The sequence below is a fragment of the Trichoplusia ni genome, unplaced genomic scaffold (genome assembly GCF_003590095.1).
Source record: "Trichoplusia ni isolate ovarian cell line Hi5 unplaced genomic scaffold, tn1 tig00004095, whole genome shotgun sequence".
Classification (NCBI taxonomy): domain Eukaryota; kingdom Metazoa; phylum Arthropoda; class Insecta; order Lepidoptera; family Noctuidae; genus Trichoplusia; species Trichoplusia ni.
Genome location: NW_020800512.1, coordinates 1 through 20738, shown reverse-complemented (window position 1 = coordinate 20738; position 20738 = coordinate 1). Strand labels below are relative to the sequence as shown.

At 33.5% G+C, this 20738-nt stretch overlaps 2 protein-coding genes across 3 annotated transcripts; one reads left to right on the top strand and one right to left on the bottom strand.

Annotated features, from left to right (window-relative positions):
* Window positions 1–253: 253 nt before the first annotated feature.
* LOC113508204 (protein doublesex-like) lies at window positions 254–6618 on the bottom strand (the record flags this gene model as incomplete). Its single annotated transcript, XM_026891163.1, has 3 exons — window positions 254–314; window positions 4563–4644; window positions 6456–6618. Coding segments are annotated over 3 exons (306 nt in total), but the record flags the coding sequence as incomplete, so codon positions are not given.
* An 11800-nt stretch (window positions 6619–18418) lies between these two features.
* LOC113508203 lies at window positions 18419–20731 on the top strand. 2 transcript variants are annotated; one of them, XM_026891161.1, is made up of 5 exons: window positions 18419–18694; window positions 19526–19999; window positions 20088–20153; window positions 20244–20330; window positions 20470–20731. In XM_026891161.1, the coding sequence occupies exons 3-5, from the start codon at window positions 20091–20093 to the stop codon at window positions 20722–20724; spliced, it is 405 nt and encodes a 134-aa protein (XP_026746962.1). In that variant the 5' UTR covers window positions 18419–18694; window positions 19526–19999; window positions 20088–20090; the 3' UTR covers window positions 20725–20731. The 2 variants fall into 2 exon arrangements, with proteins under 2 accessions (XP_026746962.1, XP_026746963.1); XM_026891162.1 differs by lacking the exon at window positions 19526–19999.
* The last annotated feature ends 7 nt before the right edge of the window (window positions 20732–20738 follow it).

Sequence of the window (20738 nt, the reverse complement as noted above, 5' to 3'; positions counted from 1 at the left end):
GCTATACTTAGTCCGACGATAAACAAACAATTTCGACAGTTCAAAAGCGTTCGTGCGCACTTAAATATAGAAACAATTGAAACCACTTGAAATTCTCGAAGATGGCGATAACGGCCATCATGGCGTCACAACATTATAAAAACTACTCACCATTGCTCCAGGAAGACGCACAGTATTGTCCGACGTTCGCATAACAGCAACGCACAGCAAGCGTCCACACAAAACACGGCACTTGTAAAACAAAGTATCATTCTCAAAATAAGTCCATGGACGACGAGATAACACCACTTAAATTATGAGTTTCCAGCATTTTCCTACAAAAAAGAAAATAATTCTAAATAAAATATCGACACTAGCACAACACTATGATGGCCGGTAAATTCGAACGTCACTGATGGTTTATATCGAATTTCGCCACCTTCGTCCGGTCACTGTAAAGTTGAAATCACGACTGGTTAGACTGTGTTGTGATACAGCTCATTCTTGACCACTTATCGATGCAACAATTTTGTCATGTCACTAGCGACGATGAAACCGAACTTGCAAAGTATCACAATGTATCGGCTGATACGAAATTCATCGGGCATTTGTAATTAATCGGTTAAACGTGTACAATTAATTAAACGAGTTAATTTGTTTATTCATTGTTTTTTTTTTCCTTACTAATATGTTTTACAAATTATTGATAATTACTTTAATATTACTTTTAGTGTTGCAGCAGAAGTATCGATGCAACAAATTGTCGATATGAGCTAGTAATTTATTGGATGCCATAAATATTACCGGGTCGATTGCAGCTAAAGACAATTATTTAAATATCCGATAAAATATCTGCCTTTACAGACTACGAAAAAGTGCATATCTTTTCTCTTTTCACATACAAAATGCAGGCAACATTTATATATCTCCTTAAAAAAAGTTATGATGTATTTATTATACCAAAAAAAATGTTTCAAACTTATTATTAAGTTATACTTTACAACACATCATTAACCACTGATCTAAAACAGATAGCAATAAAAGATAAAACAATTTTAATAACCGTTTACGAAAGAAACGGCACAAATATTACGAAAATTTTAGCGGTTAACCGTAACTGTAACGCAGGGAATGGTTAATCGCGAGATTTCACAAGAACTATCATTAAACTAGTCAATTGTCTACAATTATTTGAATGCAATTGAAATATGTATGTTTCAATCAAATAAAACTATTTTATTGCTATTTATTATTCAACTATATCGATAACTCTGAATTCGAAGTTTAAATTTTCCCGTCACTAAAATTATAAATCGATTATTTTTAACGAAAATCTTAAATTAAAGCTATACTTTCTTGATATTATGAGCTTATTGATTGACATTTTGGGCTAAGTTAGCTAATTCAATAAACATTGACTTAAAAACAACGTTTAATTAGTTGCTTCATTAATTAAGCATTTTTTGACAGGATTACTACTTTATTTATTGGATAATATTAAATATTACGTTGTCAAACTTATCACAGTGCCCTACCACCGCAAAATTTTATAGTAGACCCCCAAATATTATTGTTAAAGGCAAACATAACAAATTATCCACATAAGATCTGTTTACAAATATGTAGCTTCATTAATGTTTATAACAATTAATACGATCCCATAAATCTCAAAATTCAATTTTCCTCATAGATATCTTATTTATAGTAATAAAATCGAATCAAGGCTTTGTAAATTGCTAGTACAGTTGTATTTGGCAACCAATAAATTTAAATTTTATAGTTTATTATCAATTAAACTCGTATTTCCCGTGATTTATTACGTCTGTATACAGCATCAAATAAAATAATTATTGTGTGGAAACTTTGCAAGTTCTGTTTCGTCCCAAACTATGTATTTTACGAGTCGAATGTCTGACATTGGTACTTTATAAATTAATGAGATAAATAAAACCTATTTTAGTATTTCAAAACTGACAGTGGAGAATGAAATGCAAATGACTCATTACAAAAAATATTATATATGTTTATGTTTCTGTGTGGATATTCTACATAACCATATTTGACGTCAAATATTTGTTGACACATTATTGAAAAACGATTTCAAAGTTTCTACTTCTCTTTATAATTAATTTGATGCCCCCTACAGATGATACCCCGAAATTTCTTATCGATTGTTTGATCGCTATTGCTATTAGTGAAATCTTGTCGTAATCGGTGCACATACATAAAATCGATAGAATAGAAAAAAGTACGACGAAATTCAACACTGATTTTTTATTGTTTTTTTTCGAGTAATATCAATAATTATAAGATATGTATAATTACAAAGAGGAAGTTATTTTCTTGGCCTGCACAGTACAGCTTAAAAACTTTATAGTTTATGCGTTGAATATAGGGGTGAATAGATATTAACAACGTCACGTGGAGTGTAAAATAATCCTTCATAAACATTACTTTAAAATTAATTGGCAATATCCATTTCATGAATAAGAATAAGGGCCGAATAAGGGCGCAAAGATATAAAAGTTTATGTACTTTTCTTTAATTGAATTTACAATTAAATTTGAAGTTTTTGGTTCAGTATATTAGTGTTTTGAAAATAATTTGTTTTAACCATTTCTGAGTTTATAATATCAGTGACATGAACAAAGTTGGCATCGATAATTTAATTACAATTTAATTAGTAAAATCAATGACAAACATTTTTATCTATTATTTTTAAATAAGAAACAATAATTATCTCAATATTTAACGTGTGTTAAATTCGTATTTTACTAAATTACACGTGTTTCAGATATACAGAAAGATAAATTTACAAGAAAAAACAAGATAATCAACTGGTCTTGTGCTATTCTAATAATACTGAAATAGAATTTTAAATAATATCGGAACTGTTTAAAACTGTCCTTCATACACGAGGCAATACGGGAATAGCTTTAAAGATGCTATTATACACGACGACTTCAGATTAAAAGCATAGAATGATACATAGAAGGTCGGCAGGGCCTCTTACCAACCCTTATAACAGTTGTAAGAAAGAGATGCCACTCTACGCCATTTATTGCGTTGTTGCGCTTGCACAACTGCACAGGTTTTACTTTTAAACAGACTTTAAAAAAGAGGAACTTCTTAACTTTCCTATCCATTTTTATGATTGTGACCTCAGACCTCAGACTGGATGAATAGGGATGTCGACAGGGTATAAAAGGAAAAAATCTTAAAAAAAAAATTATTATACAGAAAACTAAAAGACGGACACTGAAAAAAAAAATTGTCGTCATCCCTATTGTTTCTGTTTTATTTAACGTGAATAACCTGTCGTTTGGTGCAAATTTAATTAGATTTGAAGTCGGTTTCATGGTATACATGGTAGTTAGAAAATATGATTCGCGTTGCCTCGTCTGCGAAGTACCTACTTTCCTACGTTTAAATTGAATTAACTTACTAGCTAATTACCTGATATACCGTGCCGTTATCACATCTATCAATTAATTAATACTAATTTGCACGTTGATTGACACGCGATGAAAATCAAACAATTAAGTAAACGACTATGGAAAAAAACTACCGTTGGTGGCTTTTGCTCAGACTGAAATCATTATAGGTAGAATACCTTTATTGGGAATTTAAATATCTTTGTTCGATTCAGGATCTTTAAAAATCAAAATATTCTAATTTTGTGATTCTCTAGGGTTGTCTGCTACACAATAACCTCGCGCAACCATCATTTAACAATCGCGAGTTATAATAAAAGCTTGAGTAAGCTAATATAGCCAGTATTCAGGTTTGCTTCTTTCAGAAAAAAAGACTCTTTCGGACTATCAATGCTACAAACAACCCTGTTAATTTAAAATGTTTGTCATCGAATGTACTATCAAAACCTAACCAAAGTTTCAGGAATGCTGATCTGAACTTGTCTTTTAATGACAACTCATACCCGTATTTAAAAACAACACATTAATATCATACTGTCTCTGTCACGATAAAGCTGAATGGCAGAGATAGAATGACGTCACAGTGTGACTATAAACTGCGCTTTTTTAAAATGCAGAAGGCCTACCGCCATATTTTAAAGTATTGTTATTGCAGATGTGAAAGAGAGAAATCGCTCTACACACAACTTGCTGAGGGGGCATTCAAGTATTACTTACGTAACGCAATTTTTGAAGATTTTAGACCCTCCCTCTCCCCTATGCAACGCATCGTAACGTTTTTCTGTACCCTTCCTATACGTAATGTAACGCAACATTTTACATTTTCCCGAAGAAAGTGGTTGCGGTTTTGCAAGATTCTAAATTCGTTGTCTTATATTTGAATAAAACCCCCGCCGCCATTTTAATGCACCGAATATATATATTAGTAGTATAATAGTGTATTAGACCCCTCATTAAATTGCGTTACGTAATACTTGAAAGCTGTAGGTCTCTGGTATTAAAACAAACCGCAGCTCCTTATATAAAATACCTAATATTCAGTCGTTTATCAATTATTTTGATCAGCATTCAAGAACCTTTAATTAATACGACCAGTGTTTGCCTGTTTGCGAGTGGGTAAAAACTATGTATTACTATTAAAGTCCGTACTGGCGTGTCGAGTTCCTCAGCTCGAGCCCGTCGAAGACATTCAGGTTGTGCTTCCTCGCGTACTCGTCTATCATCAGCTTCCCTGGGGAGAAATGCGCATATTGGACATTCGCTTTGCATGTGAAAAAGAACTGCATGGGTATAATCAGCAACTGTTTAGGCAATGATAGAAGTCAATTAACAAATCAAGTTTTACAGTGAGGTATTGAATTTATAATAAGTCATATTTTTAGGAGTATTGGAAACATTTTTTTGTTGTTGTTAAGAATATTATGCAGTCCTTTTTTAACGTTTAGTGTATAAGTGAAAATATTTTGCGTGAAGTCTTTAAAAACATTATTTTTTAATGTTTCTGTTTTATTAAAATAGATTCACTGATGACTGTTCACTTAAGACGAAATGATTTAAACATTTTTTTTTAAAGACCCTTTTTTGAAAAACAAATATTGTTGTAAATGAACCTTAATTTAATTTAAGCTTTTTCTCGCATAAAAACGCTTATCAGAACCCATTTTTTTAAGAGAAAACTCTAATAATTACGAAACCAAAATCAAAAGTTTTAATTTAGACATTTTTAAGCCGTCTTCAGTCCTAGAAAAAAAACCGGTAACAAACTCAATGACAACGTAAAATTCATAGGCAGATTCTAACTTTCTTTAAACAAATAGGTAAATATTTTGGGATATTATATCTACAATATAAAAGATGACGTAAACATGAAAAAAAAACCAAAGCAAAGACAAAATATTTTCACTTTGCATACATTAAATCGCAATGCACAAACAAAATAATTCGTTTGTTTAATAAGATCATTCACATTAAGAACACTTTACCTATCACGTAAATATTATTTTTTTCAGATTGTAGTAAACATGTTGTATATATCTAGTAAAAATCTAGACTCGTAACATCTATTGCTATATTGTTTTAATCTTTTTTTTATTCTGGATACAAAACATAGCTTTTAAAGCAGGACCGAGTCAATCGGAAGTAAAATTAAAAACAAATAGATATTATGACAAGTAGGTATCACAGGAGATAGTAGCGTATAATAATATGAATTTTCAATATCTCCGTGTTATGAACTAAAATAAAAATATTCTTACCGAATTACTTATTTATATTTACAAATTATTAAACATGAAAATAGATTTTAATTCCATTATTTAACACGGACGTTTTGTTACAAATATTATGTTTTATTAGTTAATAATAATTAATGGTGTTTCTTAATTGGGTAGAAATAATTTTCACTAAAAATAATTAGTAATAATAGGTAAAGTGTATATATTTTTATGGATATCATAATTATTATGTACAGTTGGTTGACCAATGTCTGATTTATAACCTTATATTTTTACAGATGAATGTTTTTAGCCTGTGGAATTACTGTCAATAGTCTTAATACTTCTGAGATCTATTTTCATGATATATTCTTACACTATTGGGCAAACGAACTGTACCTATAATAAGAGTATCTGTATAGTAACAGAATTTGCAAGTAGAAAATTAATAAAAACAGAAGTTTTATTTTCTAGTACCAAAATCCGACTAAAAATGTCAAATACGAAAATTATAACTTTCATAACATAACTTATTAAATTTAAGTTCATTTGACACAAAAATAAAACTTCTGTTCCCCCTATGCAATATGTATAAACATTTCACTACAAGCAAATACCTTTTTCCTGGAGACAGCACAGCTCTTAAAGCAAGACAGTAACAGTGAGAGCGAGAAAGCACTCAACACCCTGTAGCGTACCATCTCTCTTCCACAAACACAGTCTTACTCCAAAATGTATGTATATCTCCGGGAGCAAATTCATCTAACAATTTGAAACAATCGCTTCGCCATCAACAATAGCAATTGCAACTACAATCTCTAAGGCCTACCTTCATCAATTTTCCGTGAAGCCTCTTCAAGGTCACTGCCCGCGTAGTTGAGGATGACCAGGACTAGAGGCATCATCTCCCACGAATAGTGGAACTTCTCCAGGAGTTTGTGACAGTTCTCTACTAATGCGTCCAGGGAAACCGCTGTTGACAAAAGAGAAGAGAATTAATGTGACTGTTCAATTGTTTTATATGATGGAGTATTCTATGCTTCAATACAAGTCAATGTTTTCCTCCTTTGACTTCAGAATAAAGTCAATTCACAATAAATTCACAGTAAAAAAACTGACGAATGTGTGCCAACCAGCCTGTGTCTATTTGTCGGTAGCTGTCATTTGGTCCATTAAGCCCCGTAGACCATTCCTAAAATGCAAATCTCTGGTGAACACAACTAGAACCTCTAACTAAGCGAACTTAGGTAGGAACAGCTTCAAGAACATACAGTCGTTACGAATTTAGCCATATACTGCAGACTTAAAACATCATAATTATCAAATTGTCAGTAGTTCTATCCTATAAATCCTAATGAAAATAAGACTGGAATCTAATTCCAACATAGATACAGACCAGAGAAAAAAATAACTTAATTCTGTTAGATATTTACACGTGTAACCCCGTTAATTGCACAAGCTAGACCAACAATCACGGCTAGTGATTAGCAATCAAAGCATCAAGAGTAATTCGCCGCTATCAAGTATCAAGACATAATAACATAGAAGCTTAACACTGGAGTATTTCGAATCTTCTAGTTAGTAATTACTTGAAGAATGATGTAAGTTTGTAGGTAACAAGATTGGTGGAGACGGTTTGCTGTTAAATAAAAACTTAAAAACGATTGCCCTAGTTTTACCCTTGTTAAGTTTAACTTCTACACAAATATTTTAAAAGAATTACGGTTAATGACTGCATGAGTGAAACGTCACCACGTTAAACCCACTGCGTGAAGCCTCGCGGGTTCGATCCAAGCGTAGGACATCATGTGTGATCTACGTTTAGATGCATGTCCTGTGCCTCGAACTTGAAATTTTACGACATCAAATTAAAAAAAATAAGACTAAAATTGATTTTAGTTCCTGTGTAATTTCAAACACCTATTAAAAATTTCCTGGATGGAATCTTCAAATTTACTACGAACTGTCTGATTTGGGACTGTTATCAACTTGGCAATTTATTCCACCTCTCAAATCAAGTTTACATTCTCACAATTTAACAAGACCATTTGACCCTTAAATAAGTACCGAAAACTTAAAAGTACCGTGTGACCAAGCTACTGATTTCCAAGTATTTAACAAAGTAAACAAAAGCGGCACTTTAGTGTTAAGTGACACTATGTTTAAAGTATATTGTTATTGTTATTTTTAACGTAAATAAACAAAGTTGAAAGGTATTTAAAGTGTCTTGGTTCCGAGAAATTATTGAAATGTGTGTTCCTTCTAAGCTATGTAGCAGACTTGCGGGATGTGTGAGGCCTATTTCAGGGACTGTCTGGCTTCAATAACGCGTTCCTACTCCTGGTCAATTTCCTTGTGGGTTACATAGTGGTTTCTTAGGTTTACGCGAATGTTAGACATTGAAATGGAACTAGTTTTAAGGATTTTATCGCGGTTTAATTTTAGATTTTAGCTCCCGACATTTCGACACCTTTGCAGGTATCATGGTCACAGGCAGGGTCTGCCCGTAGTTTCATTTCAATTCCTTGTGGGTTTCAAGATAGTCTATAGTTGCCCTGGGGACACCAAGTTTAAGTGCTTGTTGGTTTTCATTAGTTGTTCCTGTTGATCCGGGATTGAAAGAATTAGATGAGCATTTATACTATAACACCTGCCCCTGGATATTATATTAAATTGTGAAGACCATGATTAGAATAGTTTGTTTGTCTAAATAAAATTCAATAAAATACTGCAATTCAATTACTTTCACTGCAATTACATAGGCAGATATTTTTTCTTTTAATGAGAAGATGTATGATTATTTGAATAGCAGGTGCTTATTTGCATTCAGAAACTAATACTTTTGCGAAACCATTATTTCATATATTATATAAAATATACTATAGGTTCAAGCAAAACCCTCTCTCTATTTTTAAAGTTAATTGATAGCTTTTAATTAGATAGAATTTTAATTTACTTTATATTGATCTTAAAATGGTTAGTTTTAAAACCAGGTCAATGTAAGGCATAAAGTTTTAACTATTAAATGCATTGCCAAACAGTTTGAATAAGTTATGTGCCAAGTGATGGTTAATGCTTTCTATTTTATTCGAGGACATTTATATGTGTAATCAATTTAATTTAGATTCATATCAATTTAAATTAAAGCTAGAAATTTTATGCTGTGCATGATCAATTAAATTGGGTAGTGCCTACTGGACGAAACATAGCTTAAAACAAGAGGTAATTGGCTCCGCAATTCTTTTATTAAGGGTATGCTGAAGATAAAAATATGGTCATCTATCAGGCTGAAGTCCGTAAGAATCGTTGTTCAACCTCGATATTTACTTCTATTATATTTCGTAATAGCGGCAACAGGCATACATCATTTGCAAGAAAAAACCTTCCTATCACGGTTTATGAGATACTTGGTGAAATGACGGAGGATTGAGAGGGGCGATTATACGGCCTGTAAGCATTTGACGTGGTTTAAACCACATTTCTTAGCTGTCCTGTTTTCCATCCCCGTTTTTAGTGATAATTAGGTACTTTGTGAACTCATGAATTCGAAAAAACTTAGGTCTTGTCAAGATTCAAACTGACGCCGACGAAGGTCATATGATACCTGAATGGGATTGATTATTTGTATGTTAGAATTCAATAGCATATTACCTGAATTGTGAAATTGAAGTGATAGATATAATTCAATTCAAACCATTGACATACATTCAGTAGGTTTTGCTAGTTTATTGCTTTCGGAGTTGCAACCGCCGAAAACAAAATAGCTATCGTTAATAGGGTATCATACTAAGAATTATCACAATGTCTGTGGTGATTTTACAAAAGATACGTTAACAATAATAATAATGCAGACATTTGTTAGTTTCAGCTTAACCACGACAACCTCAATGGTTTTAGTGTATGTAAATAGAAAGAATAAAGAATTCATTAAAATTGGGCCGAAACTCTGCAAGGATTTGTATGAAAGGTTGGCAGACATCAAATGATTATTCTAGATAGTAAAAGCGATGCTTAAATGATTGACGACAATTCAGAGAATCTTCACGTCATTGAACAATATCATTTAAATATTTGACAAAGCAACGGTTTAGTCACGCCTAGCGTTGCCAGGTCACCAAACCCAATAGCCAGACAGACCAGCCAGGCAGCCAGTTTGGCCGGACATTTGGTAAAAAAAGCCGGACACCCTATATTATTGAGGATTTAGGTACGAAAATTTTTTTTATGTAAAATCAAGTCTTTTGATTATTAAAATAAAAACTTTTTCTCTTTGAGTTACACAATAAACTTAAATTCTAGATAATTAAACATTTATGAACAAATAAGACATTTTTAACTAAAAAAAAAATAACTTCATCATTTTACTTATCGTAAAAAGCCTAACAAAAGCCGGACAAAACGGACACCGTTTATTTTAGCCGGACATGCAATCAAAAAGCCTAACTATGTCCGGCTTTATCCGGACGCCTAGCAACGCTAGTCACGCCCGTATTTATCGGGAGTGCCCGACTAGTTTCGGACCCAAACTCAGAAGCTGACGCGGTGGCCTCATAATTAAGCACTCCAGTCAAATAATGAATAAGTGTCACGATAGTCAGTTACTATAAAAATTCATTTCAATCATAAGACCTCCCCAAGTCCAAGTACAGCTTAACGACAAAGTGTTCCAAGAGCTAAAACTCCATTCATTCACGGCTGTGTTTTGAAATTGTATGTACGAAATAACGGATACAAGATGCAATTCACTGCATAAAATGCACTGCATAAAACTAGAAATGCTACTTGCTAAATGTATTCTTCGTCCTAGTAAAAAGTTAGGGATGACAGAAAAAAAATTGTGGTATTAATGTCGTAACTGTTTACCGAAATGCACAAAGAAATGAATCAGTGAAACTTTATTGTATGCCGGTCTTACTGTATTTTAACACCTTTTATAAAGACATCTGTCAAGTCCCTTAAAAATCATAAATCTTGGTAATAACCAGTTTCCCCACAAGGTATAATTCCGCAAACATAAAACATTACAAGATTGAATCTATACAAAATGACTCACAGTAAAAAAAAATACCAGAATGTAACTGAATACATTAAAAACAATCACAAATATCACCGGAACAAACTAAACAAAATCGTCAATCGATATAACCAGACAATCGACTAACCATAAACAAGGATTAAGAATAATCGCCGCGGCACGTCACTAGCGTCCATAAACTATATGTCAGAAGGTCGTGCATCATATAGACACTTCGGTTTTACGAGGTTTTACGACTTCCCTTTGTGCTGACAGCTCCGTCGACTATAAAAAACCTATTCAAAGGTGGTAGAGACACTTGGACACACATCGTCATGCTTTTAACCTCGCCGGATAGTGTTGTAATGTTCTTCGACGTGTAAAATAGTCACATTGCTACTTACAGTGTCCGTATTGTTCGAATAGCTACTACCGTTCCGCTATGGGTTTTAAATTAGCCTGCGCGTGTTTATGTATTTGGCATTGAGTGCCGCTCGACTGTTACGATGTTTGAGGAAGCTTTGCGATTCGATCTGTGAAATCGGATGTATTTCTCTAGGTTGGTTTGAGGAATATTGTTTTTAGCTTTACTAGGTCATATTGATTTATTATTAAGTGTCTTATAATGTAATTAATATTTTTACTAATTTTAGGTTTTAGGTGATTTTAGGTTTTCAAGAAACTGATCCTAACTACATTAAGAATTTTCCTGATAAATATTTGCCATATACACCTTTACTTTATCATCGTCAGCCGTCAATAACACACTGCTTATACCATAACTTATTCATGTCCTTATCCTCTGCCTCTTTTTTATATCATAAGGCCTACCCGGGGTTATGCCGTCCAAGTTTTGGCCATCATTCAGGAATAAATTTACTTCATCTACCATCACCCCGTTTGGCTAAGAGTCCTGTCCGCTCATTCAAGTTTCGTTTTTCTAACTACGATGTCGACTCATGTTTAAACTGACAAAATTTCAGGCAGCCGATCGAAACGTCTTCATCTCCAAGATAGATTATGTAAGAATACTTCAGTTAAAACCCTCCCTTTGTGAATAGATGACGTCACGTTCCACCAGCGCCGCACTGCGCCCGTACGGTTTACGTCCGGTTTTACGACGCCGTCATTACGGCTCGCGGGCCGGCGCTTCGGTATCGGCATCCTGATAAGTAACCGCCTTCGATTCCGGGGAGACAATCTTTATAGGACAATTTGATTTATCTGACCTACAAGGTCGGGAAAGGGAAGGTACTTCGATGGATGTTATCTTTTTTTCTTGTGTTTTGTGTCAAATATGCAAGTGAGTATAGTTACATATGATAGGGCTCCTTACCCAAAGAGTCCCATTACTAAGTCCCTTTCTGCCCGTCAGTCACGAGGCTGTATTTCATGAACCGTGATATCAGTTGAAATCTGCAGATTGGAGTAAAATCTTTTTTTTTTTTACACCATTTGATTAATGATCAATTTCTTTGAAGGATGTACCTCAGTCTTCAATATCGCAAGTACGGCTCGCATTCGACTGTTCTTTTTTTTCGTATTTCATTTTATGAAGATATCAGTGGTATATACATGAGATTACTTTGCAGTACTTCCAAGATTTTTTCGGCTATCACAGGTGTCTTATTAAAATAAAAAACAGTCAATGAATAAGCAACTCCTTTTTTTTCTGTACTGATCATAATCCTGTTCAAGCCAACAATCCAATTCAGCCTATAATAGTCCCACTTCTTGGCACGGGTTTCTTCAGCCAAGGCTCGAGAATTAACAACCAACACTTGATATGAATTCTATTCAATCGGTCTCCAAAGTAAAGCGTTGTACCTGTACGCCAATCTAAACCTATATTTTGGTCATGTTCATCTTATCTTGATATTTTTTAATGGCACTTATGTATCCATGAACTTTGATAATCGCTAACCATAAAAGGAGCTGCCAACGCAGGACTAAACTTGAAAAACTGACTATCTAAAATTCCTTATGCTACCTGATAATTAATAATTTAATTTCCATTTTTTTATAATAATTTATACTACATTAGCACATTACTAGTACAATTTTATTAAGTTCACTAGAGTCAAAATTACACGGCTATAAATACTCTCAGATCTACCTTGAAAATTGAAAATGAGGAAAAAGAGAATCGGGTAAATATAGTGCTATTTGTAAAACATAAATTTCTTTTTTTTTCAAACTTGCCCACTTTAACATATTGCTACACTTCATGTTGATGAAGATAGAAACGCGGGTAAGACCACAAAAAGATACAACTAACCCCATGTAGCTTTATAAGCTCTTTTTCACCTTTTGATAAACGTCAATAACTTGTCAAATAAAACCTAAAATGGCAATCCGAGGTCAGCCATGACAGTTTAATGCCCAAGTGTCAAAGATACAGTGCTGTCATAACTTTATATTTCACATTTTACGAGTTGATTTTTTAATGTATTTTTAAATAATTTATGGATTCTACCGGACCTTTGTCTGGTTTATTTGTTTGATGGCTGTTTTTTTTGCGTTTTGGAAGATTGCGAAAGTGAGATAATATGTGAACGTTTTAACGTAAGCATACATTTTAACAGACCCGAATAAAAAAAAAATCTTGATTATGTTAAGGTATTTAACATTACTTTGAATATATATTATAAATGATTTATTAGTTATAAAAAGTAAATACATCTGTAGCCAAATTTGTCTATGAGCGCTCCCTCGCCGACGCGCTCGCCACGCTAGAAGACCATCGACTAACATCGCATCGCTAACGTTATAATCGTGCGATCCATCAGTGCTAGCTGCGCCCGCCTCGCCGTCCGCCAATCGCAGCCCGCTGCCACGCCTACCGGCCACGCGATTGGCCGAACAACAAACTTTGAATATAGAACCGCTTTTTTTTCTCTAACGCCTACGTAAGCTCGGACAACTTGTAGATTTAGTTCACGTTTTATTTATTGAACACAATAGTCGATTTCCAATTCGATTTATTATAATTTTCAACTATCGATTCCGATGGCACTGAATTAATTTTATTTGCCTCCATTAGGCGGTAAACAGTTTTGTCATTCAAATATTCTGGTCAAGGTGTTGTATCTAGGTTTGCCGACGATGACTCAGGATTGGAAATTGAATTATTTCAGAAAAATACAAGACAGGCTTTTAATGCACATGTTTACCTACTAACTTACGTTCTGAATTAATAATTATTGTCAAGAAAACTGCCTGAAATATAATTAAACCCGCATAAATACAACAGAGTTCTTCGACTCGTCATAAAATGGATGGCAACGGAACATTCAACATGGAGCTTGTAATTACTCGAAGCCGTTATAAATACTCTAAGTTTACAGTAACCTGTAACAATTTAAACGCATAGTTAGCCATATCAAGCGGATGGTTAGTATAAAGCAATTACCTAATTGCCCTATATTACTTTACATTTTACAACACTCCACTGACTAAACAAGAACTATCGCCATCACTAGACTTCGAAACTTAATGAAATAAAAACACCGACATTACATTATTCTGTTTTTAAACATTCGGAAATTTCCGTCACAATTCGCAGCCAATCGTGTCCGTGCTACCATCATAATAATGTCAACTCTTCATTCAAATATTTAGAACAGCCGTTGTACTTCGTAAAAATATGGCTACGTTAATATTATTTCATTAAATTGGCACACAAACACAGATTCTTAATAGATTTTCTATCTTACCTCCTTAGGGGAAGAAACAAGCCGAATTCACATAGCTATAATGTTATAATTTGCCATAAATACCACATAAATTAAGCAGTTATTATTGCAAAATGGTGGATAATGACATTTAATAAAACGTTAAATGATCAAGACTTTCCTGAAATATCTAATCTAAGTGTTAATAAGGGTCTAGAAGCAGTGTTTAGAGTTTTGTTAGATGGTCATTGCAACGATGTCATAGGCCAAATAGATTTGAACATAAAGTATGTAATTGTGACGTTTATGGTCAAACTCAATTACATACCGAGGATCAGTAATAAACTTGTTGGGTTAATGTAAGGTTATCATTTAATGATTTTCTTTACTCCCCCAGATAGTGATTTGGTGACTTTCACATGCAGACTAACTGTAAAATATGTATTATAAATAAGCAGCTAAAATGAAGTAGGTATTCGGTAAAGTTGCAGTTACAAATTACAGTCGCTAAAACAAATCCCGAAATCATCAAGAAGTCTTGTTAAGTTCCTGAGAAAGAGACCTTTGAACGTGAAAAGAGGACATTATACTTTGTCCCACATCTTCTATTAATATGCTTGCGTTTTCCAATATGGTAACATTTTCTTAAGGCCACACTAAGCCAACGTGTCACGAAGTTATTGATTGTCTGTCATTGTAGATCCTGGCGTACAGTGGGCAGTATGTTGGCGGAATAAAAAATAAACCATAAAATTCTAAATTTAAACAGAAAATAAGCAACAATCTCTCTCTCATCTTCACACTGTACTTTAAATGTTAGACTTTATCTTATCTATTATGTGACCTTGTCCGCCATTTTATAGTCCTAGCTTTCACGACGCACATAATTTAAACTTTTAATTTTAGAATACAAAGTAAACTTATTGCCAACTGCACGACTCTGATGTTAGAAAGTTTCAGTGGACCAATCAGGAGAGGCCAGCGGTAATCGTCGTTTTCTAATTGGTCAATAAATATTTACTATTAACATCAGTGCCATGTATTTCGTTTTATGACTTGTTTTAGTGTTTGGTGTTAAGGCGGGAATAAATAAGAAATTCGTAATTTTCCTAAACGGTTGTTTTAGCAGTAAATTAGTTGGTAATGTGTTATTTTCTGTAGTGTTCAATACTTAAAACTTTGACTTTTAATCTGTAAATATTTAATATTGTCTATGATCGGTTTCTTCTAAATTTTCATAATGATTCATGAATAAAGAAGAATAATCATTGACATTATTCAATATCATTTCGTCTGTTTAGAACTTAAATTGACAAAAGTTCTAGTCTGAGATCAGTCTCTTGGTATTTTTCCTGCGACTACAGAGTAAGAATGACTGAAACCCGCATCCCTACAAACCGTTGACCAGATGTTCAACTCGTTCCCTGTCCGACTCATTAACGTCAAGCAAAGTGAGCTTAAAATTAGAAGCTGGAACGCGGGGCACACGGCGTATGCGCAGCGCAGGCTTTGTTTACACCGACACAGAGTGGGCACTAAGTGTGATATCGTTATCGGCGCGTCCACTTCCTGCGTAGTTCTGCGCTCGGTCACGTAGCCGGGCCATAAGGGACAATGTAACCGCATTTAGTGTGTGCGCCGATTGTTTCGCCTCAATAGCCCCTTGTTGTACCGATATCGCACCGGACGCGCGAAACGTCACGCGATTAATTTTATTGTTTCTTGGTTTGTTTGTTCGTATGTTTTCGTGTTAGATTTAGTTGTGATAGAATGTCTTGTCTTTGTTGTTTGATTATAATAAACAGATGACAACAATTATGTTGTTCATTCCGTAACAAAGAATTGGCTTGGTACATGTAGTATTGACATATACGAGAAAACATGCTTACTATTTTGGTATGAAAATGCAGTAAATACTTCTTGTATTATAAGATAAATATCTATAAATAGGAATAATTCTTTGATAGTTATTAATATCGTCACAATATATCAATAGTGTTCACATAATACAGATAAAGAAACGTCTAGACAACTCTAGATCTATTGTTAAGTTGGAAACAGACAAGAACTTATTGTGTCTCTTGGAGAGTGAGACCCAGAATGATGACTTTTCATTCACACCTCTTTTTTGGTACAACAGATTAAGTTCTGCTTTTCTTAAGCGAATAGTACGAATTCGATTTGACGTTTAACCTTTTCTCAAATGCCAAGAAGAATGCAGAGTGCCGAATGGTTACTTGATTAAAAAATTAACATAAATCGAATTTAGAATTCTACTATGGATGATTCATAATCACTGACAAGCAAATTTAAAAAAAAAATTACTAGCAGCACTCAAGCATAACATAACAGCTTTTTATAACATGCAGTCTCCATCTGACATCTCTAAATAAGACACGTTAAATTCTAAAAATCCTATTAACAAGTCCGTTATAATCTTGCATAAAGGACGATGTGTAACTCCTTTGTTGTTTCGTTAATTGTAAACACATTATTGTGCGATTGATCGCAAAACAAAGGTAAGGATTATGTTTACAACGCTATATTATATTTTATTGAAACAAATGTACTGTCTAGCTAGTATTCAGAGGTCAACAATAGACAATAATGACAAGATTCTCTTTCTTATTGGTGGTCTAGCCTTTGCCTAGATTCAATCTAAGTGGAGGCTAACACGATGGTATTAAAGTTATCCTCTTTTTGTTGTCGTTATATTAAGATGATTTGACTCTTCCGTGCAACTATGGTTATAAAGAAAACAAATAAAAACATAAGTAGGTAACAGTTTAAACTCCAAAATATAACAAGTTGACAATGGTTATGGCAATGTAAACTAGGGTCTAGGACCAAGATTCGTGATGACTAATATGATAAAAAGAGTTCAAAATACACTACTTAGAATATTGAGGTAATTTATAAGCACCGATAGCTTCACGTAATTTTCCGTTACGGTCATAACTGATTATCTCCGTAATGTCAACAACCCTTAAGAGTTTCTCTTGACTCATTTCCTCGTCAACTCATTTCACAGAATGCTGGTTTTCATTCCTTCGGCTTATATGATTAAATATGATTTATTCTTATTGCTTCCATAAAACTTTGAAGGGCAAAGTAATAAAAAGGATCATTTATAGCGCGAATAACCTAAAACTGACATTAACATCGGAAATTTTGTTTTTAATAGGTACTCAAGTAACTTACAAAATATTATAATGACGGATTAACAGCATTAACCAATATTTGCACAAGTTTTTAATTGGATATTAAGACTATAATAATGCCAACCTAATAAAATTACTATTTTTTCGTTCGCAAAGATTGTTCTGAATTCGATTTAAGTTCTATTTTTTTTTAATAATGACAGGTGTAATATTTCAGCGTTTTACAGTCGACTTTTAAAGTGGGTTTAAATTATAAGCAGCTAACAAGCTCGTAAATTAATAAAATATGTACCTGCGTAACATCATTTTGAGGTTCACACAAGATGTTTTGTTGCGTTTCTTTTGGCAGAAGATTAATGATCGACGGTTGGGATCAGTCTTGGGTTCTTTATGAACAACATGACACGCCTCCTCCAATCAAATGCCTGTTTTATAACTTAGTACCTAAGTAGTACATTTTCGTATCGATCGTATTAAATTGAATGCAGGTACGTAGTTTAACTATCTTCTAATAACTAACACTGTTTTAGTCTTGGGGTTTCATTTTATTATTTAATTCTAACTACATAACATAATATATTTAATACGTAAAGTAACACTTAAAAAGAAAAAAATAATAGCTTTTTCTGAACTGATGACTTCGTACGTCTTTTTAACGCACTATCATTTGAAATATGAGGTGTTTACAGCACATAAATATTTTAATAAACACGGCTTCTGAAAAAAGTTAATTGGAACATATATTCTAACAAATACCGCATCGTACAGTGTAATAGAATTTGTTATGTAGTTATAAAAGAAGGCGTGACGGCCGTTTCAAAATGGCGTTGGCAATTAAAAAATAAAACCTGAATATTAATTTTCCGTCACGTTTATACGGTAATAAAAATTCATAATGAGATTCCGTGGCATAATTAACCTTTCGTGTGTTTTAGACGTGGATCCACGTTCGAAAAATCTTTACCCTCGTGTGCCTAAGCGTGGATCCACGTCCAAAACTAACAAACTTTTTAAATGCGATTTTGTTCTCTATTCTTTGGACTTTTGGGTAAATTTTTTTTTGCAACGAAAACGTACTGAATGAATCTGTCACGGGCGGCCATTAGACTGAATGGATTTCGTCATGGGAATGGGATCGACAAGTAAAAACAAGTGCATTCTGGTGACACGTGCGACCGGTGAAATTCCTTTTGTGTGATTCTCACGAAAATAAACAACTGTAAGTATTCTTGTCTATTTTGCTTTTGTTTATATTATGTAGAACATAAAACAATTGAAAATAAATGTATTATTAACTTGATTTGTGATATTTCTACGATCAAATCTCTCGCGATGTTTTTTCTGTCAATGTTTTGATTTTCTTATCGATTTATATTTGCATCTATCTTAAAAAAATGTCGTTATTATATATCATTATAAAGGAAATTTCATTAACTTTCGAATTGCATAAAGGTTTTAGTACATTTTTTATCAGAATATGAAAAATAATTGACATTTTCTAAGGTCATGCAAAATGCACGCACACATTCTCATAATAGGGCTTGCATTTACGTGACGCAGATGACGCAATCGAATGGCGTCATGTTACGTCAGTCTTGATGTTTTTGTACAGTATGTTGTTTTGTTTGAATCCATTGATATATTGAACTATATATTATAATTGCAGTGTAAACTGTATATAGCGACAATGAAATAAATTGCGCATTTTATGGCGTTATTGACACTTGTTATTAAATAAATGGAATGAGATGGAATGGAATGAAACGAGATGAAAAAAAACAATATTATTTTACTATTTCAATATTTTTTACTAATAAACGATACTATACATGCTCATGATATAAAAAAAAAAAAATAACTGGTGTTGTTAATCGATTTCGCTCACGTAAAACTACTAGCGTTTCATATGGTTTCGTCCAAGTTTTCGTAACTATTTTTCTGCACACGGTTTTTCTCGCGTATCTATCTTAACTTTATAATATTATAAAAGCGAAAGCAATAAATATCAGAAAGTATCAATAAGTCATTAGTGGTTTTCTCTTCTTTTTAGGAATTCATCATGGTTGTGGTCCTGGATCTTGACCGGTTTTTGCATAAACGCGACTATATTTCTTGCTATAAAGGAGAGTGTATGTGGCCATGGGAGGAAACCCATTTCTTGCGGGAAAATATTTGTCATATTTGCCACACGGAAGTTAATAACTCCATAAGGCACTTCCGTGTCATCATGAGTAGAAATACAATTCGTCGGCTTCTACTATCAAATTTTTTCTGGTGCAAATGTGGTTATAGTGTATATGATCACTATCCCCCAGACGAATGTTGCTCATAAATTCTTAATTTTAATTTGATTCTTTTTTTAAATTCATTGATCAGATCATTCCAAGAAGAATATGTTTTTATTTTCAAAAATAAAATTGATTTCTTAATCAAATTAACTCATTTTCTCTACGTGGACACAAGAAGGTACTAGGCAAGATCTACGTCGTCCAATAAACTATTAAATGGCATAATTGACTAACTGGTACAGATTTTTTTTTTTATTTCTTTCATTCTGTCATCATTGAAATAAATAAATAAATAAAAAACTAATCTATCCTAAATAACCGTAGGTAATGGAGCCAGACCGAATTATTGACGACGTCGGGCTTCCCGAAGCCAGCACTTCAAAAAGTGTGGTATGCTGCTAATAAATATTTGTATCAAATATTTTTGTTAATCAGGGAATTCTAACAAGTAAATATTTTTTTCAATTTTCATCTTTGTAGGGTACCGGAAGACATTTTCCCGATGACGACGATTATGATTGGCAGCCTAATCAAAGGCCTCATGACCTTGATATGTCTTATTCCGAGGTAGATATTTAACAATTTTTTTTTACTTTTATTTTTAGAGTTTTGCACGCATTCTCCCTCTGATTAATTATAAATGAATATGATTATATTTGTCACATTATCAAAAAGAATTATCATAAATGGCAATTTACTCTTGTAGATACTCAGTGGGCCATTAGGCGAGGAGCTAAGAGTGGATTCGGGCAGTGAGGAAGAGGAGGAACCTATGTCGCTGGAGGAGCTTCGAGCTATCCTGGAAGAGACAGCCGAAGATGTTGAGGAAGATCCCGAAGAACACGAGAGGCTGTCTGAATCTTTCAATTGGTCAAGCGATTATAGTACATTTAGAGGTCAACCGGAAGTTTATTCCCAGCAGGCGAGCGAGGTCCCAATATTAAGGAAACAGATCCTCTGAAGCTATTCACTCAT

Bases quoted from the DNA above. Each gene is read 5' to 3' on its own strand.
- LOC113508203 (XM_026891162.1), top strand. From the start codon at position 20,091: ATGGAGCCAGACCGAATTATTGACGACGTCGGGCTTCCCGAAGCCAGC. The intron at 20,154-20,243 runs GTATGCTGCTAA...TCATCTTTGTAG, and splicing joins CCAGCACTTCAAAAAGTGTG to GGTACCGGAAGACATTTTCC. The intron at 20,331-20,469 runs GTAGATATTTAA...TTACTCTTGTAG, and splicing joins TTGATATGTCTTATTCCGAG to ATACTCAGTGGGCCATTAGG.